This window comes from Pongo pygmaeus, chromosome 4 (assembly GCF_028885625.2).
Source record: "Pongo pygmaeus isolate AG05252 chromosome 4, NHGRI_mPonPyg2-v2.0_pri, whole genome shotgun sequence".
In the NCBI taxonomy this organism is placed as follows: domain Eukaryota; kingdom Metazoa; phylum Chordata; class Mammalia; order Primates; family Hominidae; genus Pongo; species Pongo pygmaeus.
The window spans coordinates 177,213,227-177,236,136 of NC_072377.2; the positions used below are offsets into that span (position 1 = coordinate 177,213,227).

Genomic DNA, 22,910 nt, shown 5'->3' on the forward strand with positions numbered 1-22,910 from the left:
AGCCTCCCATGTAGCTGGGACTACAGGCATGCTCTATCACGCCTGGCCAATTTTTAAATTTTTAGTAGAGATGCGGTCTCCTCTACGTTGCCCAGGCTGGGTCTTGAACTCCTGAGCCCAAGCAGTCCTCCCGCCTTGGCCACCCAAAATGCTGGGATTACAGGCATGAGCCACGGCACCTGGCCAACATGATTCTTAAAAAACAAAAAGAAAAACAAAAACACAGCCGGGCGCGGTGGCTCACGCCTGTAATCCCAGCACTTTGGGAGGCCGAGGTGGGCGGATCACGAGATCAGGAGATTGAGACCATCCTGGTTAACACAGTGAAACCCCGTCTCTACTAAAAATACAAAAAAATTAGCCGGGCATGGTGGCGGGCGCCTGTAGTCCCAGCTACTCGGGAGGCTGAGGCAGGAGAATGGTGTGAACCCGGGAGGCGGAGCTTGCAGTGAGCTGAGATCAGGCCACAGCACTCCAGCCTGGGCGACAGAGCGAGACTCCGTCTCAAAACAACAACAACAACAAAAAAACCCACAACAACCTATTTTAGACCAAGATTTCAGTGCAGAAGATGAAGCACATTTATAAATGACCATGTATGACTTGGCATAGCAGAGCCAAAGTTTGGTGATAATGAACCTGTTATTTATTGAGCAGAGGTTTTAAAAAGGAGGAAAACCTTCACAATTCTCACTTAGAATGAGGCAATTACCCTTATAGAGAGTAAAAACAATTAGAAACCAATAATAAAGGCAAAGACAAAGAGAAAAATTGAATCTTTTTTTTTTTTTTTAAAAAAAGCACATAAACCCTACATACTAAAATTATACACATCAAGTACTGGTCCAATCTTATATCAATCTATTTACAATTAAACAGCACCATGGTTTTCCCACCTAGGTTAGTTAAACATGCCCAGAGAATTGTTATTCAAAGTATGTGTTCCTTTAAAATAAAATAAACTCTTAAAAAGAGAGCTCAAATCCTCAACAAAGAAAGACCTTTTACCAATCGATATCATAGATATGGATGACATCACCAAATTTGCTTAAGAAAAAACAGTTTTAAACACTTTTTCTTTTCCAGTTGACAAACTTTGAGAAGTGCTGCTATTCGATGTGGCACACAAATGAACAAAAACTTTGATGACAGGAGCAATATACTGAATTACCCTAATATCTCCACCTCTAAACATAAAAAAATTCTCCTTTGGGATTAATGCTGTGGTCTTCACTTGAATTTAGATTCAATCATCAGCAAATTTAAATTAGATATAACCACAATCTTTAAAATGATTGCATAAAAATAAGGAAGTCGTTAAAGCTCTCAGAAACATGATGTTACAATTACAGATATATTTAATCAGGCAATAGGAAATTCAATACCATTTAAACATTATATTTAAACTAATTAGCAGTTTCATTTTGTCATTAAAATTAATAATGCACCTCACATCCAAACAGGTGTGGAGGGCTGACATTTTCCAACTGAGAACAGCGTTAAGTGCCTTCTTGCCTGTACTTTTCCATCTCATGGATTCTCAGGGGCACAGTGGTCACATGTTAGCCCCTCCTTCTCACTTATGGAACCAACTTTTAAAGGGCTCCAAATTCAACCTAACTCTTTACTCCAGTCATAGTATAGAAGAATCAGGTTATCTCCCTGGATTTTTCAGTCCCCTAATCTAACTTGCAAAAGGCTCTTAATTTGCTTCTTTGCTACAGAAGATGAGGGAGGAAAATTGTCATCTACCATGACTAGAGGTAACAGTGAACTGGAAAGCACTAAGGTATAAAGCAATGTTTCATTATTTGGTCTCACTGCTAATGTTTATGTGACACCAGTAAACCTTCCACACTTATAAATTTTGAGTTGAAATTTCCTCTAAAAGACTGAAAATAGGCACAGTTCTCCCAGGCACAGATAGAATAGGCTTTCCTTACACCCCTCCATGCAAAGTGGAGGAGATCATTTACTTATTAACTTGAGTGGGAACAGCTATACTTGATTTTGGTGTCTCCTGACCCAGGAACCATGCATTTGGGGGGTTATACTTAGCTATGAAAAGTTCCAAGCAGAATAGATAGATCAATGAAGGTACTATATAGTAGTGACCTTCTAAGCCTGGATATAAAAACGGCTTCGTTATACAGACCTTTCAAAATACTTATGCAGCAAGATGACAGCGACTTTTCAAATGAGTATCTGTTGAAACTCAGAGACCTGACTGTATTGATGAAATTATTGCCTAGTGTTCCAGAAGGGTGCCTGCCACTAATGTGCTGGAAGGCACCAAAATTTAGTGTGAATGTAAATAAGGAGCTCAAGATGTGGGGATGAGGAAAGCAACACTACAGCACAACTTGCCAGTCTCTACTCATTTATGGCTAAATATTAATTGAGCTAAGAATAAAAAACCAGAATAGAAGCAACCTCAAATACTGCTCTTTTCAATTTCCATTAACCAAAAAAACAAAAACAAAAACAAAAAAAAGCTTAAGTTTTATATCCATTATTTATGGTTTCTGGAAATTATATAATTTGATACATTTTTCTAAAAAAATTCTGTATTCAAAAAGGTGCTTGGTGCTGTCCTTCATGGATGCAATGTTTCATTTACAGTCCAAGTCACTGAAATACAGCCATTACATAGTTGTTGAGTGTTCTAAAATAAATGGTTATCTATTTCTTAACTGCCTTTCAAATTAGAAATTGTAATTACATGAGTCTCAAAGCCTGGCTCTTTGTGTTTTATTATTTTTGTTGGTCTCCATCACAGATGGAATTTTTCACTGGTAATTCCTCAGAACTAAATCCATTCATAGGGAATTTAGAGCAGTGAAACAGATTTCACGCCATAGATTAGGAAATGACAATAACAACCATAAAAAGGAGCAGAGGGATGTGGTTGCTGGCCAGCAGGACTCAGTTCAGTTCTCCACTGGTGTTGGGTTCTGCACAGGTTGGCTCACTATAACCTGTACAACATAGTCCTTTGGGATCTTCAGCTCTTCGAACTTCATTTTGTCAGTGAGAGGTCTGCCAGAAAAAAACCACCGCTGACTACCTGGTTCCACTCCCTCTGCTGCATGCAACCGTCTCTTCATGTGGAATACTGTGTCTGTGCTGCGAACCACAAGCTTGAGGTCTTTGCCTGTGGAAAGGCGCAAACGAAGCTGACATTCATATCCAGAATTGGGTGGTGGCTCAGGAATATCCAGAGTCTCTATGTCGCTCTTTTCCTCTATCATGTTGATTGGCGGTGCCAAGCAATACACTGGAAGCTGATATCTGTTCCCCAGTTCATCGTAGCACTCTGTAAGTGCACCTTCAGAAAGAGAAGATATGAATAAGAACTTAATCCTTAATGAATGCATTTTTGTTTATACCTCACAAAATGCTTAAGCTTCTCTTGCTAGCATGGCACTGTAGAGAAAAAAATATCACTGTCAGCTGATCATCAATGATTATCAAATCCCATGCCCAATTATTTGAGTATTTAATTTTATATTAACCAGAATGCTAGATCCTTACGCTTATGCTAAGTTATTTCATATCCATTTCACAATTTCATTAAAACGGCATACAACTCAAATGTACTACTAATATTATTAATGCTTACACAAGACTTAGAGAACATTTAAATTACATTAGGATATCTTTTACAGAAATGAATCCGCTACCTTAAACAAGCAAGCAAACAAAAAAAAAATTGATTTCTAAGCTCAATTCACCACAAGTGTTCCAGAGCAGTTTTCTTTTATTCTTTTTCTTTTTATTGAGACGGAGTCTTGCTGTGTTGCCCAGGCGGGAGTGCAGTGGCGCCATCTCGGCTCACTGCAACCTCCACCTCCTGGGTTCCAGCGATTCTCCTGCCTCAGCCTTCCGAGTAGCTGGGATTACAGGCGCCCGCTACCACACCCGGCTAATTTTTTGTACTTTTAGTATAGACAGAGTTTCACCATGTTGGCCAGGCTGGTCTCAAACTCCTGACCTCAGGTGATCCACCCACCTCAGCCTCCCGAAGAGCTAGGATTACAGGCATGAGCCACCGTGCCCAGCCCTAGAGCAGTTTTCTTAGTACCTGGACTTCTTTCTTTCTTTTTGAGACAGAGTCTCACTCTGTTGCCCAGGCTGGAGTGCAGGGATGTGATCTCGGTTTACTGCAACCTCCATTTCCTGGGTTCAAGCAATTCTCCTGCCTCAGCCTCCTGAGCAGCTGGGATTACAGGTGCACACCACCATGCCTGGGTAATTTTTGTATTTTTGGGAGGGACAGGGTCTCACCATGTTGGCCAGGCTGGTCTCAAACTTGTGACCTCAAATGATCCACCTGCCTCGGCCTTCCAAAGTGCTGAGATTACAGGCGTGAGCCACCATGCCCAGCCCAGTGCCTGGACTTTCTAAATTGAAGCACTTGGCAAGTCCTTAGTCCAGAGATCACAAATTAGAGACGACAGCCTTAGCAGCTGCCACAGATTCATTGCTTATCTATGAATCTCATTAGTAAAATTACGACAGAAATGATTGAGGTGTTTTATTTAACCCCAATTAATCTATCTAGTATAGAGAAGCTAAGGATTAAAAAGGAAAAACAAAAGGGCTATGACATAACGAGCTAGCTCAGGGAAGGGAAAAAGCACTCAAGGTTTTTAAAAAAATGCATTAATGGTTAATTTCCTTACAAATCATATATTATAATTTCAAAATCAAAAACAAAATTTTAGAGACAAGGTCTTCCTATGTTGCCCAGGCTGGACTCAAAACTCCTGGGCTCAAGCAATCCTCCTGCCTCCACCTCCTAAGTAGCTGAGACTAGGTGTGTAAACTACATTACAGTTACCAGGACTTCTTGGGGGAACTTGAAAGCATAACTTTTTTTTTTTCTTTTTCTTTTTTGAGACGGAGTTTCACTCTTGTTGCCTAGGCTGGAGTGCAATGGCGTGATCTCGGCTCACCACAACCTCTGCCTCCCGGGTTCAAGTAATTCTCCTGCCTCAGCCTCAAGAGTAGCAGGGATTACAGGCATGCGCCACCACGCCCAGCTAATTTTGTATTTTTAGTAGAGATGGGGTTTCTCCATGTTGGTCAGGCTGTTCTCGAACTCCCGACCTAGGTGATCTGCTCGCCTTGGCCTCCCAAAGTGTTGGGATTACAGGCGTGAGCCACCGTGCCTGGCTGAAAGCATAACTTAATGAACGTTTTAAGGTTATATGTAACATATCCTTTCCCCAAACTAGAATATGGTATCAGCTTATTATAAATTTGGATAAAAAACCAAAATGTCTACCACATCCAGAACACTGAGAAATGGTTATCAGTGAACAAATGAGTTAATGAACAGGTATTTGTGTTTAATGTCAATAGGATGAAAATATAAAGCATCTGAAATGAGTCTGGAATGGTCACCAACCCACCACAGGTCCAATCTGGTCTGCCTTCTAAGTTACGTAAGATGGGCTGGGGTGATAGCTTAGTTGGAAAGCAGAACACACATGAATCTTCCCTCTTCTCTGTTTAGCCTCTGTGTATCACTAATACTATTGTAGAAATGGATCTACTTCAAGCACAGCTGTGATCACTTAGCAGTCCCTATACCAGTAACTTCACACTGCCCTTTCCCTTCTGCCCTTCATCCCAGTGAGTCAGGGTTTAGTTTTCAAATCTCTAAAAGGTGAGAGAGAAAAACTCCATGAAGAGTTACAGCTGGATGATGTATCTTCTTACTCATGCTCTGCCAGTGCTCAATCCATAATGCTGGAAGTAAGCTATTTAGACGGTTACAGAAGCTCCCGTATTTCAGTATTTTTAGAAACAGTAATTTGTTTTTTATTTAATATGGAATTTTCTAGTTTATTTATTCTTTCCGGCACTTCTTTCTACAAAATTATAATCTGAGTTGTAAATATGCTCTAGTTTTACATTAAACTAAAAATCAGACTTCCTGTTTCTAGTCTGGCATGCAAAAAACTTAAAGTCACCACTCCATCCTAACAAGTAAAAGGCTGAGCAAACTGAAAAATCAACAGATATGCTTAATCTGTGGGAGAAGTAAGGTCACAGGGCAAACCACTGCCCCCGAAATAGGAGAGACAGCCCGGGTAATACAGAGAACCACCATTTACCATAGCAGACACCCAGGAGCTGAAATCTCTGTGGAACCAGTGCAGGGTAGGGAAACCTCAAACGTAACTAAGTGAATTGCTAAAGGCTCAGTGTGGACAAGTCTTACAGAGAAAACTCCATGGGAACTTGGTGAAGGGTGTCTGGGAAGAGTGATACCTTCCTGAGTTTTACCTTCTGGACCTCTACAACTTCCTTGTAGTGACAGTCAGAATAATTCCCTGGGTTGGAGGAGGGTGCAAAAGGAACCATTTTTAAATATGCCAGAGAATTCTGCCCTCAGAAGAAACTAACTAGAGTCTATCCTGCTGGGGTTTTATCAGAGCCTAACTAATTTGGGAGAAGAGAAATACTCAGCTCTAGCCCCTTCTAGCCATCTTGTCCCACCTAAGGCAGGGACTATGACTGAGAAGCACTGGTCCAGTTCATGATCCAGAGGCAGAGGCTCACAAAAAGACTAAAACCTCCATATTACTGAAGGCCCATTTCACATAGCTCCTGTATATTATGTCCATCTTTCCCAAAAAATTACAAGATGTACCAAAAGGCAAAAAAACAGTTTTTTAGAGCAAGCACAAAACTAGACTCAAGATATGGCAGAGGTGTTAGAATGATCAAACTGGGAATTTAAAACATGATTAATACGTTAATGGCTCTAATGGATGAAGCAGACAGCATATAAGAACAAATGGGAATGTAATAAGAGAGATGGAAATTCTAAAAAGAACCAAAAAGAAATGCTAGAGAACAAAATCACTGTAACAGAAATAAAGAACGCCTTTGATGGGCTTACTGGTAACTGAACACGAACGAGGAAGGAATATCTGAGTTTGATGATATCTCAGTAAAAATCTCTAAAACTGAAAAGCAAAGACAAAAAAGACCAAAAAACCTTGGGAGGTTGAGGTGGGGGGGGGGTGGGTATCACCTCAGGTCAGGAGTTCGGGACCAGCCTGGACAACATGGCGAAACCCCGTCTCTACTAAGAGCACAAAAATTAGCCGAGCGTGGTGGCAGGCGCCTGTAATAATCCCAGCTACTCAGGAGGCTGAGTCAGGAGAATCGCTTGAACCCGGGAGGCAGAGGTCGCAGTGAGCTGAGATTGCGCCACTGCACTCCAGCCTGGCAACAAGAGCGAGACTGTCTCAAAAAAAATAAAAATAAAAAAAATAAACAACAACAATGACAACAAAAAAACCCAAAAAACCCCACGAAATCTAAAAACAAAAAACCCCACCACAAAACAGAGTATCCAGAAACTGTGGGACAAACCAAACTGTAACATACACATGATGGGAACAGCAGAGAAGAACAAGAGAAAGAAACAGGAAAAATATTTGAAACAATTATGACTGAGAATTTTCCAAAGTTAATGTCAGAAAAACTACACACATCTAAGCATATCACTTTCAAACTTCAGGAAATCAAAGATTAAAAAAAAAAAAAACAAAACTCCTGGCCAGACACAGTGATTCACGCCTATAACTCCAGCACTTTGTGAGGCCAAGATAGGAGGATTGCTTGAGCCCAGGAGTTTGAGGCCAGCTTGGGCAACATAGGGAAACCCCATCTCTACCCCCCAAAAAAAAAAAAAAAAAGCCAGAGGGGAAAAAACCAGCTTACCCACAGAAGAGCAAAGAAAAGAATTAAACGGCTGGGCGCAGTGGCTCATGCCTGTAATCCAGCACTTTGGGAGGCTTTGATGGGCAGATAGCTTGAGATAGCCTGAGCTCAGGAGTTCAAAATCACCCTGAGCAACATAGTGAAACCTGTCTCTACAAAAAATACAAAAATTAGTTGGGTGTGGTGGTGTGTGCCTGTACTTCCAGCTACTCAGGAGGCTGAGGTGAGGGGATCACTTGAGCCCGGGAGGTCAAGGGTGCAGCGAGCCAAGATTGTGTCACTGTACTCCAGCCTGGGCAACAGAGACAGACCTTGCCTAAAAAAAAAACCACACACACACAAAACAAAAATGGAATTACATATCCAACTCCAACTTCTCAGAAATCATGCAAGTATACAGTGAAGTGAAATATCTAAAGCATAGAAAAAACCACCAACCTATAATTCTGTATGCTGTGAAATTATCCTTCAAAACTGAAGGACAGGCAGGGAGTGGTGGCTTATGCCTATAATCCCAGCACTTTGGGAGGCCAAGGTGGGTTGATCACCTGAGGTCAGGAGTTCAAGATCAGCCTGGCTAACACAGTGAAACCCCGTCTGTAGTAAAAATACAAAAAAAAATTAGCCAGGTGTGGTGGCGGGTGCTTATCCCAGCTACTCCGGAGGCTGAGGCAGGAGAATGGCGTGAACCCTGGAGGCGGAGCTTGCAGTGAGTCGAGATCGCGCCATTGCACTCCAGCCTGGGCGAGAGTACGAGACTCCGTCTCATAAAAAAAAAAAAGAAAGAAATAAGTGAAGGTGAAATAAGAACCTTTAAAAAATTTTTTTTAATTTACTTTTAGAGACAGGGTCTTGCTGTCACCTAGACTATAATACACTGGTGTGATCATAGCTCACTGCAGCCTTGAACTCCTTGGCTCAAGGCTATCCCTCCTGCCTTAGTCTCATGAGTAGCTGGAACTACAGGTATACCCCACCATGCCCAGGTAATTTTTGTATTTTTTTGTAGAGGCAGGGTTTTGCCATGTTCATGTTGTCCAGGCTGGTCTCAAACTCCTGGGGGCAAACGATCCGCCTACCTCGCTTGCTGTGATTACAGGCAGGAACCACCATGCCTGGACCAAGAAGAAATAATAATGTTTAATGTGTATGCACCTAACTGCACAGCAAAGTATGTGAGGCAGAAACTGACAGAACTACAGGGAGAAAGAGATGAATCCACTATTATAGTTGAAGCCTTCAACACCCCTCGATCAGAAATGGACAGATCTAACAAGCACAAAATCAGAAATGACATACTTGAATGCAACAATACCATCTATTGATTTAATGTAATGAACATGTTTAAACTACTTCATCCAACAATAGCAAACTACACATTTTTCTCTCAAGTTCACACAGAACATTTACCAAGAGAGACCACATTCTGAAACATAAAACGCACCATAACAAAATGAAATCATACAATGTCTGCTTATACCATAATGGAAATAACTGGAAATGAATATCAGAAAGGTAGCTGGAAAATCCATAATACATGGATATTAAACAATACATTTCTAAATAACACATGGGGTCAAAGAAGAAATCAAGAGAAATCATATTTTAATTAAAGGAAAACAACTTATAATTTCAGGATGCAGCAAAAGCAGTGATCACTGGGAAATTTATAATGCCTATATTAGAGAAGAAGAAATATCTAAAATCAATCAGTAAGCTTCCACCTTGGGAAACTAAAAAAAGAAAACCAATTTAAATCCGAAGTAGGCAGAAAAAAAATTAAAATAGAAATCAATGAAATGGAAAAAAATCAATGAAAAAATAAAATCAACAAGGCTGGGCATTGTGGCTCATGCCTATAATCCCAGCACTTTGGAAGGCCAAGACAGATAGATCGCTTGAGTCCAGGAGTTTGCGAACAGCCTGGGTAACAGTGCACAAAAAAATTTTTGCACAAAAAAATGCAAAAATTAACAGGGTGTGGTGGTACATGCCTGTAGTCCCAGCTACCCAGGAGGCTGAGGTGGGAGGATGCCTGTTCCTGTGAGTTGGAGGCTGCAGTGAGCTGTGATCTCACTCCAGCCTGGGCAACAGAGTGAGACTCTGTCACAAAAAAAAAAAAAAAAAAAAAATTCAACAAAACCAAAAGCTGATTACAAGGTTTTACTGACCAAAAGGTCAATAAAATTGGTAAGCCTCTACCCAGGCTAATCAAGAAAAAAAGAGGACACAAATGACTGAAATGAAAGAGAAGACATCACTACAGATCCCACAGATGTTGAAAGGATAATAAAAGAATATTATGAACAACTCTATGCCTACACATTTGATAAACCCAGATAAAATGGACCCATTCCTTGAACGACACAATCTGCCAAAACTCACACAAAACAATCTGAATAGGCCTACATCTGTTAAAGAAATTGAATCAATAATTAATAACTTTCCAAAACAGAAAAGAACCAATTCCAGATGGATTCACTGGTAAATTCTATCAAACATTTAAGAAACAAATTATAACAATTCTCTACAATCTTTTTCATTAGACAGAAAAGGGAATACAGCATTCCTCCCTTTACTCACAGTTTTGCTTTCTGCAGTTTCAACTTCTCTTGGTCAACTGCGGTCCAAAAATATTAAATGGAAAAATCCAGAATCACACAACTCACAAGTTTTAAATTATTTAACTTTCTGAGTAGCATGATAAAATCTCTTGCCATCCTGCTCCATCTGGCCTGGGACATCAATCAACCTTTTGTCTGGAGTATCCATGCTGTATACACCACTTGCCCATTAATCACTTAGTAGCCATCTTGGTTATCAGATCAACAGTTGCATTATCGCAGTGCTTCATTAGCCCTAAAACACAAGAGTAGTGGTGCTGGCAATTTAGATATGCCAAAAGAAGCCATAAAGTACTTTTTAAAAATGAAAATGTGGAGGTTCTCAAATAAATAAAGAAAAACATCTGTATGTTGATGTTGCTAAGATCTAAGATAAGAACAAATTTATTTGTGAAGTTGTAAAGAAGGAAAAAAAATTCATGCTAGTTTTGCTGTGGCACTTCAAACCACAATAGTTAAAACACTGCGTGACAAGCGATTAGTTCAGACGAAAAAGGCATTACATTTGTGGGTGGAAGACAAGAAAAGAATTGTGTTCCAATTGACAGCATTTAGGTTCAGTACTATCCACAGTTTCAAGCATCCACTGGGGGTTCTGGAACATTCCAAGACCATATTCCCCCATGGATAAGGGGGTACCACTGTACTTCCTAACTCATTCTATGAGGCCAACATTACCCTAATACCAAAACCAAACATTACAAGCAAAGAAAACTACAGACCAATATCTCTCATGAACATAGATTGAAAAATCCTCAACAAAATATTAATGAATCAAATTCAACACTGTATAAATAATTATACACCATGACCAAGTAGGCTTTAGTCTCAAGTATTCAAGACTGGTTCAACATTTGAAAATCAATTAATATAATCCATAATATCAATAGGCTAAAGAAGAAAAATCACATGATCATATCAATAGATGCTGAAAAAGCATATAACAAAACCCAACACTCATTATCAGTACTAGGAATAGAAGGGAACTTCCTCAACTTGATAAAGAATATCTACAAAAAAGCTATAGCTGGCCGGGCATGGTAGCTCACGCCTGTAATCCCAGCACTTTGGGAGGCTGAGGCGGGTGGATCACCTGAGGTCGGGAGTTCAAGACCAGACTGACCAACATGGAGAAACCCCATCTCTACTAAAAATACAAAATTAGCTGAGCGTGGTAGCACATGCCTATAATCCCAGCTATTCGGGAGGCTGAGGCAGGAGAATCACTTGAACCCGGGAGGTGGAGGTTGTGGTGAGCCAAGATTGGAGTGAGCCTGGGCAACAAGAGCAAAATTCCATTAAAAAAAAAAAAACAAAAAAAAAACCTTATAGCTAAGACATACTTAATGAGAAACTCAAAGCTTTCCTACTAAGTTGGGAACAAGACAAGGATGTCCCCTCTCATCACCACTTTTAAACACTGTACTGGAAGTCCTAGCTAATGCAATAAAACAAGGCAAGACAAGAAAAGGTATACAGATTGGAAAGGAGAAAATAAAACTGCCTTTGTTTGCAGATGACATACTGTCTATGTAAAAAATATGAAGAATCAACATAAAAGCTACTAGACCTAATAAGCAATTATAGCAAGGTTGCAGGATACAAAGTTAATATACAAAAGTCAACTGCTCTCCTATATATCAGCAATGAGCAAGTAGAATATGAAATTGAAAACATAATTTACATTAGCACCTCAAAAAGAAAATAGTTAGGTATAAGTCTAACGAAGTATGTATAAGATATGAAACAACAACAACAAAAAACCTTGATAAAATAATTACTAAATAGAGAATCCATGTTCATGGATAGGAAAACTTAATACTGTCAAGATGTCAGTTCTTCCCAGCTTAGTCTATAGATTTGATGCAAATCCCAATCAAAATCCCAGAAGGAGGCTGGGCACAGTGGTTCATGCCTCCAATCCCAGTGCTTGGGGAGGCTATGGCGGGAGGATGGCTTGAGGTTAAGAGTTCAAAACCAGCCTGGGTAACATAGCAAGGCCCCATCTCTACCAAAGAAATAAAAAATTAGCCAGGCATGGTGGTGCCTGCCCATAGTCCCAGCTACTTGGAAGACTGAGGAAGGATTGCTTGAGCCCAGCAGTTTGAGGCTGCAGTGAGATACGTCTGGGCCACCATACTCCAGCCTGGGTGACAGAGTAAGACCCTATCTATAAATACATAATAAAATAAATAAGTGAGCCAGTAAGTCATGAAAACACATGGCAAAAACTTAAATGCATATTAGTTAAGTGAAAGAAGCCAGTATGATAAAGCTATATATAATATGATTTCAACTATTTCACACTTTGGAAAAGGCAAAACTATGAAGACAATAAAAAAGGTCAATGGTTGCCATGGGGTTAGGAGGGAGGGAGGGATGAATAGGTAGAACACAGAGGATATTTTAGGATAGTGAAACTACTCTGTATGATACTATTAATGATGGATACATGTCAATATAAAGTTGTCCAAACCCACAGAATGTACAACACCAAGAGTGAACCCTGAACTATGGACTTCTGAGTGATAACGATGTTTCAATGTAGGTTCATTTATTTTTAACAAATGAACTACTCTAACGGTGAATGTTGATACTGGGGGAGGCTATGCATGTGTGGGAGTAGGGGGTATATGGGAAATCTCTGTTTCTTCCACTTAATTTTGCTGTGAACTTAAAACCACTCTAAAATAAATAAGGGAAAAATCCATATCATTTACTCAAATATTATTTGATTTCATTTTAAGTCTATAGGTTTATGGGTTACCCTGTTCCCGAATTAAATATCTGGGATCACAAAATATCAATAAAAGTAATATTTTACATTGTAGTCCATAACTATTACCGCAGAATTACCTATTCAGAGCAGACTGGCTCCTTTGTGGCCTAGACTCTTGAACAACATAATCCCAATCCTCCACTATTTAATGGCCCCAAATCTCTACTAAAGACAAAGCTGCACTGATAGTAGTGGTTTCTACCACACAACCTCTTTAGGACCTAACAAGGATCAATAGGAAACAATTCTTACATTCTAGAGTCACTGCATAGACATTTACTGATCATCTTGAAGTGTGTAGGGCATGTCACTGGAACTGAGGAAAGAAGGTTATAAGAGAACCAAGACTGTCCCTGATCTCCAGGAGCATATACTCATGAGCAGATACAGCATACCCATCACAGATTTTAGTACAAACGGATACAATGAAAATCAAACACACGTGCTGAGACATCGCAGAACAGAAAAGTGACTAGAGTTGGTAGAGCCAACATGGAGGAATTCTGTAGAACTGGTGTGCTCTGGGCATGACTTTAAAGACACAGAATAGCAGTGAAGGGCATCCCAAGAAATAGAAATGATACGGAAATAAGAATAATTACAAGGTAAATAGAGAATACCATGGGACCTTGCTGAAGTAGAATACAGATTAAATGATGTAAAATTAATAAATAGGCAATAATAATGAAACCTGATAGTAAGATTCAGGAGTTTAGGCTTAATACTACAAGAAATTACCAGAGGTGGCTAAAACAGGTAAATCAGACATTCAACTTTCACTGCCTTTTATATGCTACTGGATATTCTAGGTGCTAAGGTTGTGTTGGTGAACAAGACAAAGCCTGCTGCTGACTGTTTTATCATCTACGTGAAGAGAGAAAGACTGGAATGATGACTGCCTGACTACAGAAATGGAAAAAAATCGAACTGAGAAATTCAAAGATAACTGGCAGAACCAAATGATGGGCTAGATTTGATGGAAAATCAAAGGGAAAGAATCATGTAACTGGAAACCAGAATGACAGAAAAAAATAGATAATTTAGGGTTACAAGATTCTTTGCTTAGCTTTTAATTGTTCCAGGTTCCATGAGATGCTTCAGCTGAATTATCTACAAGTAACTAAAGCAGATTGGGAAAAGTCAGGGTAAAAGAAGTTTGGAGAGCAATCATTTCCAACATATAAGATTTAACATAAAAAAGCAAACGTTTGGCTGGGCACGGTGGCTCATGCCTGTAATCCCAGCACTTTGGGAGGCTGAGGTGGGCCGATCACGAGGTCAGGAGTTCGAGACCAGCCTAACTAACATGGTGAAATCCTGTCTCTACTAAAAATACAAAAATTAGCCAGGTGTGGTGGCACGCTCCTGTAATCCCAGCTACTCAGGAGGCTGAGGGAGGAGAATTGCTTAAACCCGGGAGGCAGAGGTTGCAGTGAGCCAAGATCACGCCACTGCACTCCAGCCTGGGCAACGGAGTCAAAAAAAAAAAAAAAAAAAAAAAGCAAACACTTAGGAGTGTTTAACACTGCTAACCCTGTCTAAGCACTTTACATACATCAACATTTAATCCTTACAAAAGCACTATAAGCTAAGTCTATTATACCCATTTTACAGATGGAAACATTGAAGTAGAATAAAGTAACTTTTGTCCAGGGTCACAGAACTAGTAAGTGACCAAGTGTATAATGTATAAGAGGTACAGGGATTGGTTCTCAGATTAGTTAATGAGAAGGAGAAAATGTACTTGGAAGAGAACAAAAGACAGAGAACAAATACAAGGGATAAAAAGTTGAGAAATGAATCACAAGGAGCAAGAAATCAACAGTGCCCAGTGGAGCCCAACAACGTATTTGCTAATGATGCCTACGACAGCTTAAAGAAGGAAATGGTGGTGACTGAGAGAAGTTTCAGTGGTATGAGGCTGTCTCATCTACAGTATTTGAGAGGAGTGTGTGAAAAAAATGAGGCAGCAGAAGATAGTGATATGGTTTGGCTGTTCCCACCCAAATCTCGTCTTGAATTGTAATCCCCATAAACCCCACGTGCCTAGGGAGAGGCCTGATGGGAGGTGAATGGATCATGGGGGCGGCTTCCCCCAAGCTGTTCTCATAATAATGAGTGAGTTCTCATGAGATCTGATGTTTTTCTTTTTTTTTTTGAGACAGAATCTCACTCTGTCGCCCAGGCTGGAGTGAGGTGGCACAATCTCAGCTCACTGAAACCTCCACCTCCCATGTTCAAGCAATTCTCAGCCTCAGCCTCCTGAGATTACAGGTATGCATGACCATGCCTGGCTAATTTTTGTACTTTTAGTAGAGATGGGATTTCCCCATGTTGGCCAGGCTAGTCTCAAACTCCTGACTTCAAGTGATCTGCCTGTCTCTGCCTCTCAAAGTGCTGGGATTACAGGCATGAGCCACTGTGCCCGGCCAAGATCTGATGGTTTTATAAGGGACTCTTCCCCCTCTGCTCCTCACTCTTCTCTCTCCTGCTGCCATGTGGAGGCCTTGCCTCCCCTTTGCCTTCCATCATGATTTAAGTTTCCTAAGGCCTCCCCAGCCCTGTGGAACTGTGAGTCAATTAAACCTCTTTTCTTTGTAAATTACCTAGTCTCTGGCAGTTCTTTACAGCACTGTGAAAACAGACTAATACAGAGAGGTTTGCTTAAAGAAACCCAGTATGTTTAAACACAAAAGGGAAGGAACACTCTAAAAGTTGATAACACAGGGATTTTTCTATTTTTCCAAAATCACTTTTAGCTACATTTACAAAATTTACAAAAAATTTTACAAAACGTTTTAATTATCACCCACTGGCCACCAAGGGTGCAGTTCATTTAGCAATTACTAGTTTTAACATAGTTCTAGCCAGGATTGCTCAGATTGCTCACCTAACATCCTCTGTGGAAGGACAGGTGTTTTTTTTTTTTTCTTTTCACAAACCTATTGTAGGCTTCATGTCCTAGCAGAGACAGATGGCCACCAGGCTAAATAAGTGCCAGGGCATCATTTCCCCAGGCCAGGAAGCCCTGAAAGCTCCCCATGGTAGGAAGAAAGCTGCCAAGTCTCCACCTTCTGTTCTGATTTCATACATAATTTTCTGAAGTTGTTTCTATTTATCTTTTATCTAGACGATTGGCTCAGATGTTTCTGTTTTCCTTGGTCAACTGTTTTCTTCTATGATTATTTTAAATTATGCCTCAAAATATTCCACTAGAAAATTAGAAAGATAAAACTAAATTAGATGACAAATAATACCTTTACTAAATGTCATTAGGACTAATGCTTTATACTGTTTCTCAAGCAATCTTTCAGGTTAGAAAGAAAGATGTATTTTTCAGCATTTAAAGGCCTCACTGTTTATCCCTCTGTGCTCTCACTCCCTTATGACTGCAGCTCAGTGTTAAAAATTTTTACCACGTGAGACTTGCATCACTACGTGAATAGGTTTGTAAAAGTTAAAAATGAATGTTGGCAAGGGTGTGGAAACGTTTGTTATCTTGACTGTGGGGAGTTTTACATACATGTCAAAGCTGATCAAATTGTCCACTTTAAACATGCTGTTTAGCGTACTTCAATGTACCTTAATAAAGTTGACAAATTTAATATTTAGATCACATTGGCAATCTGGTATAGAAAACCATCCTCCCAAAATGAAAGAAGGGGACAATGTTCTAGAACTCCAAGGTTTTTGTAGCACTATGGGTCTCTTCCAAAGCCTGTAGGAATAAATGTCTTTGCTCCTGACTTCTCTTTTCTGATTCAGAAGGCTTAAACTCTCTTTTTTTTTTTTGAGATGGAATCTTGCTCTGTCGCCCATGCTGGAGGACAGTGGCACAATCTCGGCTCACTGCAACCTCTGCCTCCTGGGCTCAAGCAATTTTCCTGCCTTAGCCTCCCAAAGTAGCTGGGTCCACAGGCGCCTGCCACCAACCCTGGCTAATTTTTGTATTATGAACTCTTCTACTTCTTGACAACCATGCCCTGCTATGGCAAAGGAAAGCCTTAACATTTGAGTTGGAAATTGCTAGAAAGAATGAGAACACTTAAATGACAGAATGAATGTAAAGGAATGAAACAGTGGGGGGAACGTTCAGGCAGTATACTCAAGCCTGATAGAGGGACATAAGATTCCAGGAGAAACAGTGAGATGTGACAGAAGGAAACATGGCTTTGGAGTCAGTCATATCCCATTTGAATTTAGACCCTGATTTTGGATATGGTGAGTCTATTTCCTCAAGAATTATAGTACCTCCCTTATGAGGCTGTTGTAAAGATTAAATAATAAGCACGTGAAAAACTGCCTAGTACATATAACAAATCCATAGAAAACACACAATAATGTTGGTTGTCTTCTCTCAAGTTTTAAATCTCACAATCAGACTTACAGGGCAGCACTCACCAACAGCAATGTCACAAAGGATCAAGGTTTCATAAAATTTGAGTCCATGGCTTCATATTTCATGGTGATTTCCACAAACCTGAATCACACTAATGTCCAAAGGGCCATCAAAATTATCTTCCATCCAGACATTAGGTGCAGTTTTTCAGGATTGTAGAGATGCTAACAAATTACAGGTTCTCTCATGCAAACACTTTGCTAGGAATTATATATATCAAGTTTATATTTGGCAATCAGGCTTTAGAAGCAGAAGGTCTAGCTATCTCAAACTACCAAATCAGCCATCAAGACTGTGGCATTCAGAAAAACTAAGTCTATCATCTCTTGTAGTAAACATAAGTGAAAAGTGGCTTAACCTGTAAACGTATTGTTGATGTCATATGATAGTCAAATCATGATTAAGAGCTTGTGTAACACTTCACCGAAGTTTTAAGGGAGACACTGATCTTTAATTTTCAGTGCTCTAAAAGGGACAACGGAGCAGACTAGAAGCACCTGAACACAGTGGTCTGTGTAAAGCTGATCTGGCTTTACAGAAGTAGAAGTTGGTATAACATACTCCCTGGGACCATGTTAGAAACCCTGTGTTCCTCTACCTCCACTACTCAGAATGGCATAAAAAGGAGGTCTTTTTTAGAGACAAGCCTACTGACTCAGGGACAACCTCCCATCTCAGCTGTTTGCAGGCCTTTATTGCTCTAATTGAAGGAAAAGGTTGACAACAGCAGAGGAATAGATAAACTGGAATAAATTTACAATTTATAATCCTGAACTATTTTTGTTTGAGGATAGAGAGAAAAATGATATAACATTTATTTTATGGTTAATCAGTCATCAGATCCTTCATTAAGGCCCTGTTTCATTTCTAAACCCTACAACAGTCCAGCAAAATCCCATCTCCTGTGTAAATATATCTTCATGCCTTCATTCCTAAGCTTTATGTTTATGAATTAACTTATCAACTAACTTTGTTAAATGACACATTTTTTTTTTTTGTATTTTTATTAGAGATGGGGTTTTACCACGTTAGCCAGGATGGTCTCTATCTCCTGACCTCATGATCTGCCTGCCTTGGCCTCCCAAAGTGCTGGGATTATAGGTGTGAGCCACCATGCCTGGCCAAATGAAAAATTTTTTTTTTTTTTTTTTTTGAGACAGTCTTGCTCTTGTCGTCCAGGATGGAGTACAACCTATGCCTCCTGGGTTCAAGCAATTCTCCTGCCTCAGCCTCCCGAGTAGCTGGGATTACAGGCGCCCGCCACCACGCCCGGCTAATTTTTGTATTTTTAGTAGAGACGGGGTTTCGCCATGTTGGCTAGGCTGGTCTCTAACTCCTGACCTCGTGATCCACCCACCTCGGCCTCCCAAAGTGCTGTGATTACAGGCATGAGCCAGTGTGCCCGCATGAAAAATTCTTATAGGAACCTTTAAAGTCCACACCAAAATTCATGGCCTGTTTCTTAGTGGGCCTCTGAAACACCTAAGGAAAACAGAAACAAGACTTACACACATGCATTTCCTGTCTATGTCTTAAGAGAATCTGCTTTTGTCTCTTTAATATTAACAGTTTACCATTTTAAAGTATTCTATATAGTGTGCAAGGGAACTAAAACATTAGACATAAACACTGAAGATTACTTGTGCAATCACTTTACACAACAGGGAGATGAAATGACTTGTCCAGGGCATTGAGTTGCATTAGTTACTGTTAGATCCAAGACTTGAGTTCAAATCCCAATTTCATGACTTATACTTTGGAAGAATGATGCAACCTCTCTGTGCTTCAGTTTTCTGAACTGTGCAAAGTGGGGATTGTTGCAGGTGATTATTACAGGCATAAGAATTAAATGTTAATTCAAAACATGAGGCTGGGCACAGTGGCTCATGCTTGTAATCCCAGCACTTTGGGAGGCCGAGGCGGGTGGATCACTTGAGGTCAGGAGATTGAGACCACCCTGGCCAACATGGTGAAACCTGGTCTCTACTAAAAATACAAAAATTAGATGGGCGTGGTGCTGCACGCCTGTAATCTCAGCTACTCGGGAGGCTGAGGCACAAGAATTGCTTGAACCCAGGAGGTGGAGGTTGCAGTGAGCTAAGATCGCGCCACTGCACTCCAGCCTGGGTGACAGAGCTAGACTCCGTCTCCAAAAAAATAAAAATAAAATAAAATAAAATAAATAAATAAATAAAAACAACATGAGTTTTGAGTATTTTATTGCTGATTCTCAGTCCAGTGTTCTTTTCATACGTTGTTTCCTTACACATAACATGCTCTTTATACTATTTGTAAGTGCCTTTGTTTTTTAAAAAATTAAATTTTATTATACATAATGCACATTTAATATATTTTGAGATAAAGAAAAAAACATTCTGGGGAACTCCTTTCCCACCCATATAACAAACTCTGTGAAAAGAGAAATAAAAAAAGTTAAGCCTTTTAAGAATTAACTTTTTCTACCTCCCATACCCCTTAAGGGTTAAGGACAAAAGAAACAGGTCATCAAAAGCTGAATTGAAGAACTGGCAACATTTAGCTACAAGAAGTATGAATAAAATCGGGGTTAAATTTCTGTTTCCCAGTAGAAAAGCATGTTTGAGTAACAGGGAGTAGCTACCTACTCCATCTAGTCAAGGAGGTTAAGAAGAGAGCTTTTGGCTGGGCGCGGTGGCTCATGCCTGTAATCCCAGCACTTTGGGAGGCCGAGGCGGGTGGATCACAAGGTCAGGAGATCGAGACCATCCTGGCTAACAAGGTGAAACCCTGTCTCTACTAAAGAATACAAAAAATTAGCCAGGCGTGGTGGCGGGCGCCTGTAGTCCCAGCTACTTGGGAGGCTGAGGCAGGAGAATGGCGTGAACTCGGGAGGCGGAGCTTGCAGTGAGCCGAGATCGTGCCACTGCACTCCAGCCTGGGCGACAGAGCGAGACTCCGTCTCAAAAAAAAAAAAAAAAAAAAAAGAGGAGAGCTTTTACATTTGAATTGCCGGGATATGGAAAACATGTTAGAAAAAAATATTCTCACTAAGAATTATGAGATAATTGTAGATGCTAAACAAATCAACAATTACCTTTCTAGAAAATCAGGAGGTAGAGGAAGGGACTAGGCAATTCCTAAAATCCTTTTAAATCTTCTATATCATAATTACAAAAAGCATTAAGTGTTCATCTTTACAAGATACAGTTTCTGAATAAGCTTTCACTGAAAAGTACTGAATAGTATACTATTCACTACGCAGAAACTGTGTGAAAAGTGTAAATACTACTTGTTTTTTCTTACCCTGTTTATGCTAATTTGGCAAATCGCTAATCTATAACCTGGTTTCACTGGTAAACTACTATATAAAGAATATTTTTAGGATTTGTAGGTAATGGCAAAATAGTAATCAATGAGAAAAAGGAAATAAGCTCTTTAAGAAATGTAAGACAATGAGTAATAACATGCTGTGCAAATCATGAAAAATAAAGCTCATATAGGGCAGGAAAACTGTGAAAGGGGACCAGGTATCAAAATCACATGGGGAGCTTTTTCCACAATATATGTTCATACCATTCTCAATATGAGTCAATTTCCAGAATGAAAATATACCATATGTGTATATATAAAATTAACAGGTAGTTATGACAAGTTCCCTCTTACTCTCCCCATTGCCACTTGAGAATAAACTGAAGACTTATTGTTGTTATTAACAGACGAAGATAATTAAAAAGTGTAATGTTATTTTGTTCTCCAGCCTGGGTGACAAAAGTGAAACTCCGTCTCAAAGAAAAAAAAAGATAATTTAGAAAATGATCAAAATCTATAATTCAGAATTTTGGTGCAGGGAACAGGGAATTTACTTGTTAATTTCAGAGTTCAGGAAAAAAGATCATCAGCACTACTATTTATTAAGTGCTTTTTGGATATCGAGCACTCTGATCAGCAACTTACATGTATTATTATTACACTTAATCAACATAACCATCCAAAGAGGTAGATAGTTATTATCCATATTTTACAGATGACAGAATTGAAGCTTACAGAAGATGTGATTTGCCCAAAGTCACGTAGCTGCAAGTAATACAGCAGGGACAGAAGTAAGACCAGAACTGATATCAAAGGCTGAACTAAATAATAGTCAAGTCTATGTAATAATTTAAACTTAAAATATATTTGGGATATTTAAGGGGTAGCACAACACAATGTGCCCAACGTAAAATTTATTTTTTTCCTTTTTTTTTTTTTTTTTTTTGAGACGGAGTCTTGCTCTGTCGCCCAGGCTAGAGTGCAGTGACGCGATCTTGGCTCACTGCAAGCTCCACCTCCCAGGTTCATGCCATTCTCCTGCCTCAGCCTCCCGAGTAGCTGGGACTATAGGCGCCTGCCACAAGGCCTGGCTAATCCTTTGTATTTTTAGTAGAGACGGGGTTTCACCGTGTTAGCCGGGATGATCTCGATCTCCTGACCTTGTGATCCACCCGCCTCGGCCTCCCAAAGTGCTGGGATTACAGGCGTGAGCCACCGCGCCCGTCCCAAAGTAAAATTTCAAACATGTAATTACACAAAAAAGATGGAAAGAATTTCAGCAATACCACTAAGCCAGTCTAGGTAAAAGCATACAATAGCCTAGTTATAAACTGATGGTGAGTTAGAGTACATGACAAAACAAAATTATAAGGTCCAAGAAATACTGACAAGATTCAGATATGAACAAAAGTCAATCAAGGGTACCAATGACAATATTAACACCCAGAAAGTTATCACAGAGTTTTGAAAGAGAAAAGCTCAAATATTGGCTTGATTATTCCATGCTTAAGCAGAAAATATTCCTTAAACATAGAAGGCGAATAGAGGGTCATCTAATAATTCTTGAATTTCTGAGAGTAATTCTCCCTGATCTGTTAGTAGGTAGGGCTGCTGGGAACATTTTCCACAGAGAAGCAGAAATGAGGGACTTCAGTCTTTAGTGATCCGAGCCCACATCCAATAGGATATGCATGAGCCCCAGCCTTACATGCAACAGAGTTATTTTGCCTCCATGAAGTTTTAAACAAGGCTACAATATACAGAATGCAACCAGGTATTCCAGTAGGTAATTATAAGTACAAAATAAGAAATTCAAAGTTCCAACATTCTGGATCTCACACAATCACACAAACATGACTCTTCTTCCACCCACGTGCAGGTCTATACAACATATATTCTCCTTGAAAAATAGAGGATATAGACATCAAAAAGAGAAGGATGATAAAACTATTTGTAAAGGAAGACCCCTTCACTTTATATTATATAAAGGTGGTATGTGAAGATGATAATTACAAAACTGAAAAAGGTAAATGGACTAATATGATGCCCACCACCTCCCAACCCACAATCACAT

The 22,910-nt window shown here is 39.8% G+C and overlaps 1 protein-coding gene across 5 annotated transcripts in view; it reads right to left on the reverse strand.

The window, feature by feature from the left end:
• Positions 1-767: 767 nt before the first annotated feature.
• The window catches only part of UBTD2 (ubiquitin domain containing 2), a 74,505-nt gene continuing 52,362 nt past the window's right edge, over positions 768-22,910 (reverse strand). For all 5 annotated transcript variants that reach the window (XM_054488689.2, XM_054488691.2, XM_063665374.1 and 2 more), the window contains one exon: positions 768-3,328. In XM_054488689.2, coding sequence (XP_054344664.1) covers positions 2,931-3,328 — 398 coding nt within the window. In that variant the 3' untranslated portion in view covers positions 768-2,930. The remainder of the gene's footprint in view (positions 3,329-22,910) is intronic.